The 15009-nt window shown below is 39.8% G+C and overlaps 1 protein-coding gene across 10 annotated transcripts in view; it reads left to right on the top strand.

The window, feature by feature from the left end:
* Window positions 1-15009, top strand: part of LRP1B (LDL receptor related protein 1B) — a 1420219-nt gene that overhangs the window by 1268717 nt on the left and 136493 nt on the right. For all 10 annotated transcript variants that reach the window (XR_008308477.1, XM_053255348.1, XM_053255339.1 and 7 more), the window contains 3 exons: window positions 4205-4393; window positions 5947-6095; window positions 8874-8967. Coding sequence is in view for 9 of the 10 variants with exons in the window: in XM_053255348.1 (XP_053111323.1) it covers window positions 4205-4393; window positions 5947-6095; window positions 8874-8967 (432 nt within the window). In the remaining variant the exon portion in view is untranslated. The remainder of the gene's footprint in view (window positions 1-4204; window positions 4394-5946; window positions 6096-8873; window positions 8968-15009) is intronic.

The raw sequence follows: 15009 nt of genomic DNA, 5'->3' as shown, positions 1-15009 counted from the left end.
AATTAATGCTTAGTAAAAATTAGCAATTGAAGTAGAAGAAAAACCTTAAATACAGATTGATTAAATGCATGGTATTTTATTGAAGCATCTTGTTCCGAAAGAAATACATCTGTAAGGAATTCACACATCTATTGCGCCCTGACAGACAAGTAACTGTTCTTTACAAGCAGCATTCATCAAACAAGAGATATTAGATCTAGCCTTTAAAAGATATACTTTTTGGCACTACCGTCAGTGACATAAAATGCCTATATAAAGAATGATAGCATTTGACATGAAACTCATGAATACTTTAAACATAAAGCATAAAGCAATTCCAATTCACATCACAAATTTCTACTGTAGTAGCTGCCTGTATGTGGTTGTATTATATCATCATTGTGTAAGTTTTATGTATATCAGACTGAGTATATTCCATTAAGGCAGTGATGTTACTTAGTATAAAAACTGTTCTTCTCGACTTTGTCATCTTAAGCATTTTTTCTTTCCTTCTTTCTTTTTTATATAGCTTGAGCCCAAAATTGCATGCTTCCACTTGGTAACTTTCCACATAACATGCCTCGGTTGCATTCATCATTTGATGCTACCACAAATACCAATCCAGTGGGAGGGTGCTGTGTCACAATCACACAGAAGCCAAATTCCGTAGCACAAATAAGTCTATTATTTATGAGTTATCAGATGGATAACTCAGCACTAGGGAGCCAAACAAAACCTGAACCTAAAAATCAGCTGTAACAGATTCCCCACCTTCAGTAAACTGAATCTAAAATATCTTCCTTGCCTTTAACATGAATGTGTACCAAAGCCCTAAATACAAGAAATGGTAACCAGTTCAAAGTAAATGGTTCAGGTATGTGGCATGTCAGCCATATTTGTAGAAAATATATTTTGTAATCAGGTGTCTGTAAAGAAGAGGAGCAGGAGATATTCATAGGCAGGCCTAGGATGAATAGTCCAGGAGCTCAGGTAAAGGCTTGCCCCACCCATGAGTAAAAGCCTCAGCATGAAACATTCTTAAATTAAAGAAGGTACCTGAGGTTGGTACCTTCTTGGGTTTTCTTTGGCAATGCAGTTCCTCCTTGCTGCCATTCATCCCAAACAGAGAAATGACTTTTGTTTCTTGCTAAGTTACTGCAGCTTGAAAGAAAAGACAGAATCCTAAGGAGCTGGGGATACTAGGAGATGAAATTTTAAATGGAAGGAAGTTGTGAAACTGAGTTCAGTTTGAAAGGGGTAAAATAGATGGCATTAGCAGTTTTAACCTGATTAATAAAATTAACACTGTGTTACTTTGTTTAAAGTACAAAGCCTCCCACGCACAAGTGGTGATTTTCCTTCCAGAATAAAATGATTGCATATTGCTTACTTGATTATTTTTTAAGTTGGCAGTTTTCATGTTGCAGAAGCTAGTCATTCAACTATATGCAATATAGTCAAAGTAATGTTATTGAATTTTGATCAGACAGTGTGACATTTTGAACTGAAGGGCAACACTGAGGGAAGATGTAGACCATAAGCCTATTCTCACGAGCAGCCTAACCCAGGCTAGGTCAGCCCACCCTAGGTTAGGCTGCTCATGTGCAGTACTGAGATCCATGCGGATCCTGATGCTTCCTGCCCATCTGACCCTCCTTTTTACCCCGGCCTTTAGCCGAGGTTTAAGGTTGTGAACAGCTGCTTGAACACACTCATGGGGGTTTCCACCAATACATCATGCTCATCATGTGGTGTATTGTGGGATATCTGGAAGCGAGGACACGTCCCGGCCTCCGGAGATTCATGCTGCCTGGAAAGGGCATGCGACAGTGCTCTAAAGTATGAAATGATGATCATCTGGGGGAAGGTAGGTTCATCCCTGCCCTTCACTTTGCCCACCATTATGGTGTGAATTAATCCTCATGAGTAATAAATCAGTAAAGGTAAAGTGTGCCGACAAGTCGGTGTCAACTCCTGGCTCCCACAGAGACCTGTGGTTGTCTTTGGTAGAATACAGGAGGGGTTTACCATTGCCATCTCCCATGCAGTATGAGATGATGCCTTTCACGTTTCATAGTCTGGGAAACATACCAGATGGGATTCAAATCGGCAACCTCTGGCTTGCTAGTCAAGTCATTTCCCCACTGCGCCATAATATGGCTCAATAAATCAGTAACAAATTGTAATTCATTACACAAAAAACTAATGATAATTATTCATGTTTACTCATAAATTAAGTCCCATTAGCTTCAGTGGTAGTTACTCAGGGTGTTCATGAAATGAATTTTGTGTTTTGTTTCAAGCTCAAAATCTTTGAAATGTTTCATTGAAACTGCGGCCAAGCTGGCTGTTCCAATGAGACAAACTTGAAACATTTCAAGTGTGTCAATTTTTTGAGTGCCATTTTGGAGGGCTGTTTTTCCAGGGAGAGCTGGTCTGCTTATTGGGGTTGGTGGGTGGACCAGTCCTCCCAGGTGGGCCAATGAGCTAAGTCTGCTTCACACAGCAGGTAGACGAGGCCTCCACGTTGGAGTTAGCACATCAGCCTACCTCAGAGGTCTGGTCTACCTGCCACATGAGGTGGATAGACCTGGCCTCTGTTCCAGACTTAGCGGCTTGGCCAGCCTCGGAGGACCTGTCTACTGGGTTGACCAGTTCTCCGAGGCAGTCCAATGCGGCAAGTCCTAGGCAGAGGCCTGGTCTAACTGCCTCTCATGACAGATAGACTAGTCCTCTGAGGTGGGCCAGCATGCTAAGTCTGAAGCAGAGCCCAGGCATACACATCTCACTCTCTGGGTAGACTAAGATTCCACTTCAGGCTTAGTGTGTCAGCCTACCTTAGAAGACTGGTCTACCCGCTGACCCCAATTGGTGGGCCAGCTCTAGCTGGAAAAACAGCCCTCCAAAATGGCGTTCGAAACACTCAAAACATTTTGAGTGAAAGCGGGATTGTTTTGTTTCTAGCCCTTTAATTGAAGGGGCATTTTGCTTTGAGCTCAAAATGTTTTGCACATCTCTATTAGTTACATTTGCAGTTAAGATTTTAAACTTAATTTTAAAAGCTGAAAAAGGTCCAAAGAATCCTGTATTACTCCATGTGAGCACTTCACCACCTGATTTGCTTTTCAGTTTTCAGCTTCTTGTGTGGCATTGTTCATGAAGATTCCCATTGGTTTTGGAGTAGCTTCATGGGAGTCGGAAGTTGCAAGGGGTGGTTTCAGGCAGAATTTTCCCTATATGAACGGAACGTTTTCATTTGGCCTGTTGAAAGCTATTCTTAGCTATTCTTAGCTTATCCTTTTTCAGACTTCTACTGAAAAAGCCATGGCAGCATAAAGCAGTACAAATCCAATATGTATCAGTTTCAAATTATATTTTTTGCAACTGTTTGACTCTTTCAAGTGAAAACAGAAGGCTAAATTCTGGCATTTCCAGTAAAAGATAGTGATGATATCCTGACTAAATATACTAGGAAGTTCCATTGACATTAAAAGGACAGGTTAAGCATGGCTAACTTGTCCTTTTAATTTCACTGTTGACTTCCTTGAATAAATTTAGTCAGGATATCAGCCAAGTGTTTCTAAGGAATAATGGATTGGATTCAAAGGTGGTCTTCTGCATATAGGTTCTTCCTACTCACAAAAGGGTTGCTTTACAGTCATGAAAATGTGTTAAACAACAAAAGCAGTGCATGTGCAGAAAGCAATAAGGTACCCCTTGGCTGCTGCTGCTGCTGGTGGCTGCTTGTAGTAGTACTGTTTGTGTCCCATCCGTGCCAAAAGTGGAAACAAAAAAAACATGAAGGCACTCCACCCTTGTGCTTTTGAAGTGGCTATTTCTCTTCAGCAAGCAGTATGAGTGATGAAAATCAGAGTGCATCCAAGAGAATTCTTCAGCATGTGGAAATCCTTACACAAGCTGTATGCATACAGTTTGTTCAACAGCCTGTTCATCTGCATGTGGAAGTATGCAAGCAGTTCTCTAAGTCCCTGTCATTTATTTCACTATGGTTAGGCCAACAAAATCTAACCAAGCAGGGGTGGTGTGTCTAATCTTAATATGTGGTACTTTTAACTGGTAACAAAGAGCTTCTAGGTTTGACAGATTGTCACAGCAATTATTCACAAGAAGTTATACAGTGGTTGTCTTTGTCAGCTTTTGCAGCATGGAATATTTTAACTGGCAGTCTTCCAAAACTGAACATTAATCTTCTATTCTGTTGCAGTCCCTAATCAACATATTCTAGGGGTGATTGCTCTCACATTGTTTGAAGACTATGTGTACTGGACTGATGGAAAAACCAAGTCAGTCAACCGTGCACAGAAAACCTCTGGAGCAGATAAAGTATCGCTGATTAACTCGTGGCATGCCATAACTGATATCCAAGTGTATCATTCTTATAGACAACCTGATGGTAAATATTTTCAGCATGTCTTCAATCAAACACAGGAATGTTTCTGACTCCTAAGAATCTTAGAGTTTTTAAGGCATTGGTTACAATACATCCAAACAGTTTTATATTTCATTGTAAGATAAGATGTTTTGAGGTAAGATCCAAACATTTATGGTACTATCATAATATAATATAATATAATATAATATAATATAATATAATATAATATAATATAATATAATATAATATAATATATAATTATATTAAACAAAATTATGGTAAGATTCAAATTGCACATATAGGTAAAATGTCACAGGCCTAGTTAAACAGAGTACATAAAAGTGAAACTTTAGGGCAAAACAGAGAGAACACTTTTATCCAGTTAAGCTTGAGCCAAGATATTTATAAACTATTGTAACCATTAATACCAGGCAAATCATAACATACAATTCTGTATAAAATATTTTACAATGTTCATTTGCAATGTATATTAATATTCTTAGTAATGAAAGAGCCCATTCAGCTCTGATCTGGAAACAATAAACTCTTATCAGATTAATAAACTGGATGTCCACCAGACATTTGATTTGTTATTTCTGATTTCGAATTGTTTCTGGAATGTTACCCAATCCCACATGAGCATGCCAGATCACCTCTGTTGCTGCATCCTTGACCACTTCCAAAGAGTTTCAATACACCTGCCTGAAGGCATAACTACAGCCAAGCACATTCACAACTTTCATTCGTCTAGTGAGTTGAAGATGGTCTAGGAGATGGAAGTGGATGCAGTGGCAGCCCCATTCCAGCATGAATATGTTTTGCCAAACCCTTTCTGGGCTCACACAGAGACTAGCATTCACCTCCGGTGCTGTTGGTGCCATAATAAGGCAACATGAAGCAGTTGCCTGCGGCAGCAAATAACAGCAGCATGTAGGGAGCGGTGGCTGCCTCCCTCTACCTTCTGCCCTGACCACCGCTGGTGGTGCTTCACTTGCTACCAGCTTCCTCTGCACTGCTCTTGTTGTTACTGCCGTTCTCTTTTCCTTCCTCCTCTGCTCAACAGTAGCACACAATAATCCATTCCCACTCCTCCTCTCAAACCTGCTGCATTTGAAAAGGAAGGAGAGTGGAAGAGGACATGAGAAGGAGAGAAGAGCTAGAACCGCCACCTCTCCCCCCTCCCCCTCTTCCTTTCCCAGTGCAGCAATAATGGGAGGAGGGGCAGGAATGGCTTGCTGTGCATTGTTATTAAGTGAGGATGAGGAAGGGGGCAAACGTGGCAGGGGAAGTGGCAGAATGGTACCTGACATCAGGCATCCAAAGGTCTTGTGTTGCCACTGAGTGCTGGATGTTAATGAAATTTAGAAAAACCCTCAATATTAGTAAATTGGTTCAATAAGTTTGCCCTAATAACATGCCTTTTTTTTGTTAACAACCATACTTTATAGACAGTTTGCATTTTAAAGGCATCCATGCCAATAAATATTGTATTCATAGCATATATTTACCTACTGTAATATTTTTTACATGAGTTACATTACTATGTTTAATTATTTTCCCTTTTACATTTATAGTGCCTAAACATAAGTGTACATTAAACAATGGAGGATGTAGTCACTTGTGCCTCCTAGCCCCAGGCAAAACACATACTTGTGCCTGTCCCACCAACTTTTACCTTGCTGCAGATAATAAAACCTGTTTATCAAATTGCACGGCCAGTCAAGTAAGTATATGGTAAAAATACATGTGCTGTGCTTACAAACATATTTAAATGTTTTGAAATGAAGCAAAAATTTTAAGCTTTGAGACTTATTCATTTTACCTTAATTGTCATTGTGTTAATTTTGCTTAAGATTATAGCATCAATTTCAGCTTTGCCATCATACATATGTATAACCAATAGATGACCTCAATGTTCCTTATATTTTTAAAGATCAAAATACAAGTATTAACATGCTTGTGTTTTCTTAGATAAAAAGCAACCAGATCGAGCCCTTTGCAGAACCACGGGCGGGAGGGAGGGCATTTGCCTCATAGGCAGCCCTGATCCAGATTCTACACACAAACACAATGCTGATTTTTGCATCAGAAGGAGAGATCCCATTGGATCTAAAGCCTCTTGCCCTCATTCTGTAATCTTGATCTGTGGGGGCCTGATCCAACTATTATTTGTTTAAAGAAAAACTAGCACATCTGCATTAAGCGCAAACGTGTCATCTGACCTTTAGTGACTGGAAGAATATCTGCTTCTTGTAATTTTACATATTCAATGTCCCTGGTAGAAAGGACATTGCTATGAAATGGTAAATGATAAACTCAAAATTGTGTTTTATACATCTATACCAGTGATTCCCAACCTGGGGGCCTCCAGATGTTGCTGAACTACGACTCCCTGGGGATGTTGGGATTTGTAGCAACATCTCCCAACATCCTGGGGGCCTCCCAGCATGCTAGGGGCCTCCAGCAACATCTGGAGGCCCCTAGGTTGGGAACTACTGATCTATACCATCCATCAGGAGAGATAAAGTTTGCTTTTTTAACCTCTAACTTCAGTGCTATAAAGCCAAAATAGCAGCTGCTTTATCATTTCCCTTTGCCTCTGAAGTTATCCTTGGGTCAAGCAGGGTGGGAAGCTGTAGATGAAGAAGCAGGCAGACTCAGCTTTCATTTACTGAGTAGATCTGCATGACTAATCAGAATTAGTCTTGGAACCAATGTTTCTTCAAAGTGAAATCTGAAAGAGAAAGTCATGGTTTCTCCAAGGAGATCCATCAGAGAATTTTCTCAGATGGTTTTCTTCCCATATCAAAATATAAGCTGGAAGGCATGGCTTTACCCTGCTCCTGCATATTTAGTCCATGAGCCAGGGCCGCAAATTTTGACTGCCAGTACCATCTTGGGGGACAAATACTCATAGCAACTTTTGATAACCTCTACCTCCCTAAGGATGGGAAATTGGCGATATAATTGTTGCACTTACAGCTTTCTGTGAGATCATCCCTGTGTGATCACCGCTACCTCCAGAATGACTGGGGTAAAATTGCAGTCATTTTTGCAGATTGGAAAGGGTTAGGGTCAGTGTTCCCTCTAACAAGGAATGGAATGGAATCTTGATTTCGGTCATGGACCAGACAAAATCTCTAACAGGGATTCCCAGATGTTGTTGACTACCATAATGCCCAAGCAAAAGCCACTTCAGCTGGGGATTCTGGAAGTTGTAGTCAACAACATCTGGGAATCCCTGTTAGAGGGAACACTGCTAAGGTTAACGATGAACAAATTTTTGCCTTCTTTCCATGGAGTAATGTTTGGAGGATATTCCAAACAAGAAATCATTCAAGGACCAAATCCCACTCAAGTTAAATATATTGGACTCTCCAAACACATCTTCCAGTCTTTACATGATTATGTGCCAGCAACTCTAATAGAGCTAATAGAATAAAATAATAGAGGTGTCTCCTCAACTGCAGAGAGTCTTGGCTGAAATGGATTATCTCAATCTTTTTCATTTGAAACTGCCTTGGTCATGCTAGTGGATGAGTACATTGGAAACTAGACAAGGTGTGCATCCTTGTTGGTTCTTCTGGACCTCTCCATGGCAGTTTATACCATTGACCATAGTATCCTCCTAGAAAGCTTTGCTGGGCTGGGGCTGGGAGGACATCTTAGTCTTGTTGCAGCCCTGTTTGGAGGGAAGGGTTCAGATAGTGTCACTAGGAACTACTACATGACCCTTGGCCTTTGGAGTCCTTCAAGATTCTACTTTGTCCCCCATGTTGTTCAACATTTAATGAAACTGTTGGGAAAGTCCACTGGAGATTTGAACTGTGGTGTCATCAATATGCTAATGATACCCAACTATATCTCACTATGGGGCTATTCTTACAATCACAAAAATCGGGCTCCCTCCCTGCTCGTGAGCGGGGAGAGCGGGCTTAGCCCGCTCTTCCCGCTCACTTCCCAAAACCGGGTCTCACAGATCGTGAGACCCGGCCCTATATCTTCTGCCCCTAGGGAGGTGGTAGATGTGCTGAAATGTATTGCTGGTCATTTATAAAGGATGCTGTTTTATTTTAATGAAATATATAAATGCAGTTTGTGGTAATGTACTATACAATGAAATAATTCACCTTGTATATACTGTCTCAGATAGATAGATAGATAGATAGATAGATAGATAGATAGATAGATAGTTTTCTGTCTATAGCTAGCTAACTGCCTGTCTAACAGATCACATCTACTTCCAGTGGTGAGCACAATTTAAATTTAAATTTTAATGGCCAGGTGCCCAGCTGCCATAACGATACCATTACTAGCATAAACATAACAGAGTGGAATTCTTCTTCTTTTTAAAAAATGCTTTATTCAAAATAAATATCACACTCAAATTTCAAGGAGCAACAGGCTACTTAAACGTTATTTTTATTTGCATAAAATATTAATATTTCAATGAAAAGTATCCATATTTTCAGACTTTTCCTTCTATACCTTCCTCCGGCAGTTCCGCTGCAAAACTGATAAATGCATTCCTTTCTGGTGGAAATGTGACACGGTAGATGATTGTGGGGATGGATCAGATGAACCTGAAGAATGCCGTAAGTTTAAACTCATACAGTATTTTAAAAATGCTGTGTTGCAGACATTGCAAAAAACTGATCATTTTCATAGTGTAAGAATCATAGAGAAATTATTGTTACATATTTAGGATATTTTGTAATACTTGTTTACTACCTATATATTAAATTTATATACTTGCTATACAATAATTTCTAATCCTATCCTGTTCAAAAAGAGTGAAAAAAATACTTAAAGAATAATTGAATAACTGTAGCAATCAAACGTTTCATAGGAGTTCTTCTTACCTTTTGGTATGATATTTAACAGTCTAGAGAATTTCTTAATTCTCCCACTGTATACTATAACTTCTTCAAACAATACCAAAGATTGGCAGTATTTTAGTAATCACCGCCCTTGTACAAGTGATTATGTAAGATGTAGTGCTGCATCTTCTATAGTATTGCAACAATATTCTGGATGTGATTTAGAATCAGCAGATATTTTGACAGCATCTCATACCTCATACAGCTGTCACAATACTCTTCCTGTCAGAGTTTAGAAAGCATGAAGTAAACAGTGCTTTCAACAGCTGAGCTGGGAGTATGTCTGCCATAATTTTGCCATGACAGGTGAATACAAGGTATCTTACTTTTGGAAAACAATGTATTTGGCAAACTACTGCTACTACATTAAGGCCCTGATAAGGAGTTTCATCCCTGATCAATTGTATTGATGACACTTTGTCAGCACAAAGATTAGGCAGCACAGGTTTACTGGGTCATCTAGTCTATTCTCTTGCCCATGAAATCATTTTATCATTTCAACAGATTGAGGCCCAACCTTTTAATTAAAACTTACAAGGAAGGAAATATTGTACTTTCATATTCTTTTGGAGAAAAAATGTTGCTGACTGTTGCTTTGTGCCATTTTAGAACAATAGAACCAGTTTACATATTCTTCTTGCAGTAGTTTGAATCCCTTGTACCTGGCATTTGGAAAGTATATCTTCTTCCCCTTTCTGTAAACTCCCTCTTCAGTCTGTGGTTTATTAGAATGATGGCTATTGCTTATCCTATCAGGTTCTCTTCTTTCTCTTATTCACTTTTCTGCACAAATGTGATTTGCAATTGTGATTCTATCACCAGATCTTTTGAAACCACATTTCACTATTGTTGCTTTTGATAACACCCTGATACTCTAGGATCTGTATGGGTTACCTATTACTTTCTCAGTAGAATTCAAGGTGCTGTTTTTGACCTATAACATATCTAACAGCTTCTACATATCTTAGAGATGGCCTTCTCTACCTCATTCTGTCCAACCATATCATTCCATCCTGGGTTATATTTAAAAAATCAAAGGCACATATAGAGGCATTCTCAGTGACTACAGTTCTGTTGTGGAATACTCTTTCCCTAGAGGTCTGCCAAAGTCCAGGCCAGAATGCTTTCTGGGGGTGCTCTAACACACTGCTGCTTGGACTAGTGTTAAATTATCATGGCTAAGTAGTATGGGTTAGTTATTACATCCGTATTCTGGTTCTGATGTGTTTTTTAAATTCAAAATCTTGTTGACCTTCTCTGAGACCTTGGGGAGAGGTGGGATAGAAATAGAAAATCATTAATTACGTGTCTGAGCTGTCAAAATCATTAAAAACAAATTCTATATGATCTCTCATTTCTTTCCTCCAAATCTTGAATTTCATTATCTATTATTTATTTTAGTTATCATTTATTATCTTGATGAGGACTTGTGTTAAAAACAGCCTATTTCCTTGTTAGGTTTTTCAATAGAAAATTGTTACAATATATTGAAAAAATATGTGGACAGCCTACATTTCCATCTTGAACCCAACTGTGTTAATGGAACTGCCCCAGGGTGATTGTGAACACCCTAAAATTGCATTCATGCTTTGTGTGGGGAAATTAGCTCGCTTGGTCGGGGGTGGAAAAGTCATTTGCTACAGTCTTGCCCTTCTCCAGACTATTATTTCAGCAAAGGGGAAAGAGATGGGGATGTATCCACACATCACTGTTGTTATATCTAGTTATGATAGATAGATAGATAGATAGATAGATAGATAGATAGAATAGTTGGACCCTGAATATCTCTCTAACTGACCAGGATTATACTGCCTAGTATAGCATGGTTTATATAGGCCTTCTATAGGCATGGCTAGTGGTTTTTTTTACTCTTTTTCTCTGAACAGCAGACTCTCGTGTCATGTTACAATCAGATTTTGGAAGTTTTCTCAGATTTAAAAGTAGCTGTAGCATACACAAGAGAAGCATGTCCAAACCTTCCCTGGGCACACAGTCCTGTAGTTCCTTAGATCTTAGTCTCTCACTAAATATTCAGTGCTATTTTGTCTCTTTTTCACTTTTGCCCATCGTTCCAGAATAAGCTGTAATGGTTAGTTCTTAATTACTCCAGTAATGATGCAGTTCCTCACGGGTTTGGGTAATACAATCAATACACCATTACCTTTGCTTGTGACAACTGCTAGCTCACCCTCATTGTTCTCAGTACTATTTCATTTCATGCATCACATATTATTAGAATGTCTCAAATGGGCCTAACTTGGCTTATCCTGCTACCAAAATATTAAATGGATAATAATCTTCTGTATTTGTCAGTTGGACATATGTGGTTGCTTTTAGCTGAGTCATTCCATTGGTCCATCTATTCCAGCCCTTGTATCTGCTTTCTTACATTGGTATGGGCTCTACAAATTATCAAGCAGAGATCTTTCACCGATCCTTTAAACTGGAGATGCTAAAAACTGAATCCGGGTCTTCTGCATGCAAAACATACACTTTACTACTCAGCGTTATCACCATCCCTACCATGGTTTGAAGCCCAAATTTTATTAGGTTGCCAATACTGTAACCGAAGATATTCTTCACACACACACACACACACACACACACACTTAAACTTTTTCTGCTGGACTTAGGTGCCCTTATTTGTTTCATGTCTTTATTCTCATTTATTGAAAATTAGACTAGATGGTTTCAGATCACTATCCAGGCAGCTACCTAGACAAAGTGCAAGCAGAGAAGCAAAACAGGGTCCCCAATCGGTCACTTTCTTGTCATGGCCATTAACAAGAGCTCCCCAACTGGTTGTTTTGCTTGTTCCAGGGAGGGGAGGAAAAAGCATTCGGTGATTGCATAGTAACCACTCAACATATTCCCCAACTACTGACAGGTTATGTTGGAAGTATGTCGGGCAATTACTAGGCAACTATCAAATGCTATCCCCCAGCCCCTCCCCTGGAACCAGTAAAAAGTCTGCAGCGGTTGCAGCAGCAGCAGCATGGGATGCTGAGGTGAGTGTGTAATGCCCTCTCATAAAGGTAAGGAGTGCTTTTAGAGAGGTATAGCCATAGTTTGGTGACAATGTGGGAATAAGGAGTAAACACTGGCATTCAGGTGAAAAGATTGGTTTGGTCCCACACTGACATTCCTGTCTTGGCTTGTTCAGAGCTGGGTTACTGGAAAGGAACCGTCTTTGCTCCACAGAACCAATACATCTCTAATATTTCTGTCAAATCCTGAACGTCTAGGGTTCAGAGTGCCCTCCTCTGCTAAAGATGAAATGGAGGCAAAGTTAGTACTAGCTCATGAGGACAGGAGTGTCTTAAAGGGAATATTGTCATCAAGCTGATGCCCTGATAAAGAACAAATAAGACTCACTTTTGCTGATAGTAATATTGAGAGATGCCAGAGACCAGCACAGTGAAAAGTACTGACAGAAACACTCCTTATATTTTTGAAATCATATTTAATAAAGCTTTCACTGATTACCTATATGCAATATTGTTGATATCTCGCCTAAAATGATTTGGTACAATTAAGAATCCTAATAGTACTATTCTAACTCAGATTGGGCAGGATCCAGACTGAGTTGGGCCAATAACTATCCTCATAGGGCTGTTGTGAGGGTAAAATTGGGGGCTGAACCTTGAACACCACCCTGAATTGCTTGGAGGAAGGATGGAATAGTAAATTATAATAAAGTTAGTAATGACTAAATCCCATTGAAGTTATTTGGATTTAAGCTGGTCATAGCTAGCTTGTTTCATTTATTTTAATTCATGTAATGTTTTAATAATGGCTATCTTAGCCTAGATTCCGCCCATTGTCTTCTGCATACAGATGCTTAATATCTTGTTAATACTTTTGAAGATGACAGTTTGTTTTTACAAAGTCTGTTCTGACACATACAAAAAGTATCAGTTTTAATGCTTGACTTAGCCAAATATGTACTGTATACTCATGTTAGCTGCTACTATTTTTTGTTTTGTCTTAGAAGATTCTTGTACTTTACATGTCAGTATTTTATCGTTGCATTTTTATATCACCTTTCATCAAAGTAATTTCAAGGCGGTTTACAAAACATTTAAAACAATATAAGACTAAAAAAGTTACACAATAAAAATATTAATGTGGAATATAAAAATACAAATCTAATTACATGTTTAAAAAAACACACATAATAGGACCATAAAATACAGAGCAACAGCAACAAAAACAACACTCAGCTAAAAACCTGGGTAAAAAGCCAAGATTTCACTTCCTTTCTAAAAACTGTGATGGAGACTGAGGAGTGGATGCCCACTGGGAAAACATTCCAAAGTCTGGGGACAATAACTGAGAAGACTCTGTCCCATGTGCATGACAGAGCAGAGCCCCTCCAATGAACTCATCAAGTTGGCAGCAATCCTTGGGAGCAGGAGGTCCCTCAGATTTCCAGGGCCCAACCATTAAGGACTTCAAAGGTAAAAAATAGCACCTTGAATTGGACCCGGAAATAAATTGGTAGCCAGTTCAGTTCCTTCAGAATGTGTATAATATAATTCCAGCAGGCAGCTCCAGCTAAAATCATAGCTGCCACATTTTGCACTGGCTGCAGTTTCTGAATATTCTTCTATATTCTTGTTCCCATGTAGAGCGAGCTACTGTAATCCAGCCACAACATGACTAAGGAATGAGTAACTGTAGTCAGATCTGCCTTCTCAAGAAAGGAACACAGCTGGTGAACTAGCCGAAGCTGTGCAAAGGCATCCCTGGCTACCGCCTCCACCTGACCTTCCAAAAGCAGAGTCCGGTCTAGTAATACCTGCAAGATGCACACCTGCTCTTGCAAGGGAAGTGCAACCCCATCCAGAACCAGTCAAATCCCTTCACCCCAATTCAAGATATCCACTGGCTCCCTAAGATCAAGTGACAAGGAGAGATAGAGCTGAGTGTCATCTGCATATTGCTGAAAACCCAATCCAAGTCCCCGGATGATCCGAATATTTTCATTAACTGACTTGAGCTGAGGCATAGTCACTTTTAAATGTCTACTTGTTACTAAAGGAACAATTTGACTTCTCTGCTTTGCAATAATTTTTCATCCGGGCAGCTCTGGATGAATCTGATTCCTTAGATCACCCCCCCCACACCTCCACCAGGCTGGCTTCCAACCTGGATATGGGACGGAAACTGCCTTGGTTGCCCTGGTGGATGACCTATGGGAGATTGACAGAGGGATTGTGATTCTGTTGATCCTCCTGGACCTCTCAGTGGCTTTTGATACCATCGACCATTGTATCCTTCTAGGATGTCTCTCCAGGTTGGGACTTAGGGACATAGTTATATGGTGGCTTCACTCCTACCTAGAGGGTCGTATTTAGAAAGTGGTGCTGGAGCCTGCTCCACCCCTTGGCCTTTGGCCTATGGGGTGCTACAGTGATCTATTCTGTCTCCTATGATGCTTAACATCATAGGGAACAGAACCAGTTGTAAACCGCCCAGAGACGTAAGTTTTGGGTGGTATAAAAATATGTTAGTTAAATAAATAAAATCAACATCTACCTCTGAGAGAGCTCATCTGTGGGTATGGGCTGAGGTACCATCAATATGCTGATGACACCCAGCTCTACCTATCTTTTAAATCAGTGGACACTAGGGAGGCAGTGGATGCTCTGAACTGGAGCTTGAAGGCTGTTCTGGACTGGATGGGGGAAAACAAGCTGAAACTTAATCCAGATAAGATGGAAGTGCTCTGGGTTAGTAAAACTGATCATCTGA

The sequence above is a fragment of the Hemicordylus capensis genome, chromosome 1 (assembly GCF_027244095.1).
Source record: "Hemicordylus capensis ecotype Gifberg chromosome 1, rHemCap1.1.pri, whole genome shotgun sequence".
NCBI classification, from domain to species: domain Eukaryota; kingdom Metazoa; phylum Chordata; class Lepidosauria; order Squamata; family Cordylidae; genus Hemicordylus; species Hemicordylus capensis.
The sequence above is the reverse complement of the archived record's forward strand: the minus strand, read 5'-3'. Positions and strand labels throughout refer to the sequence as shown.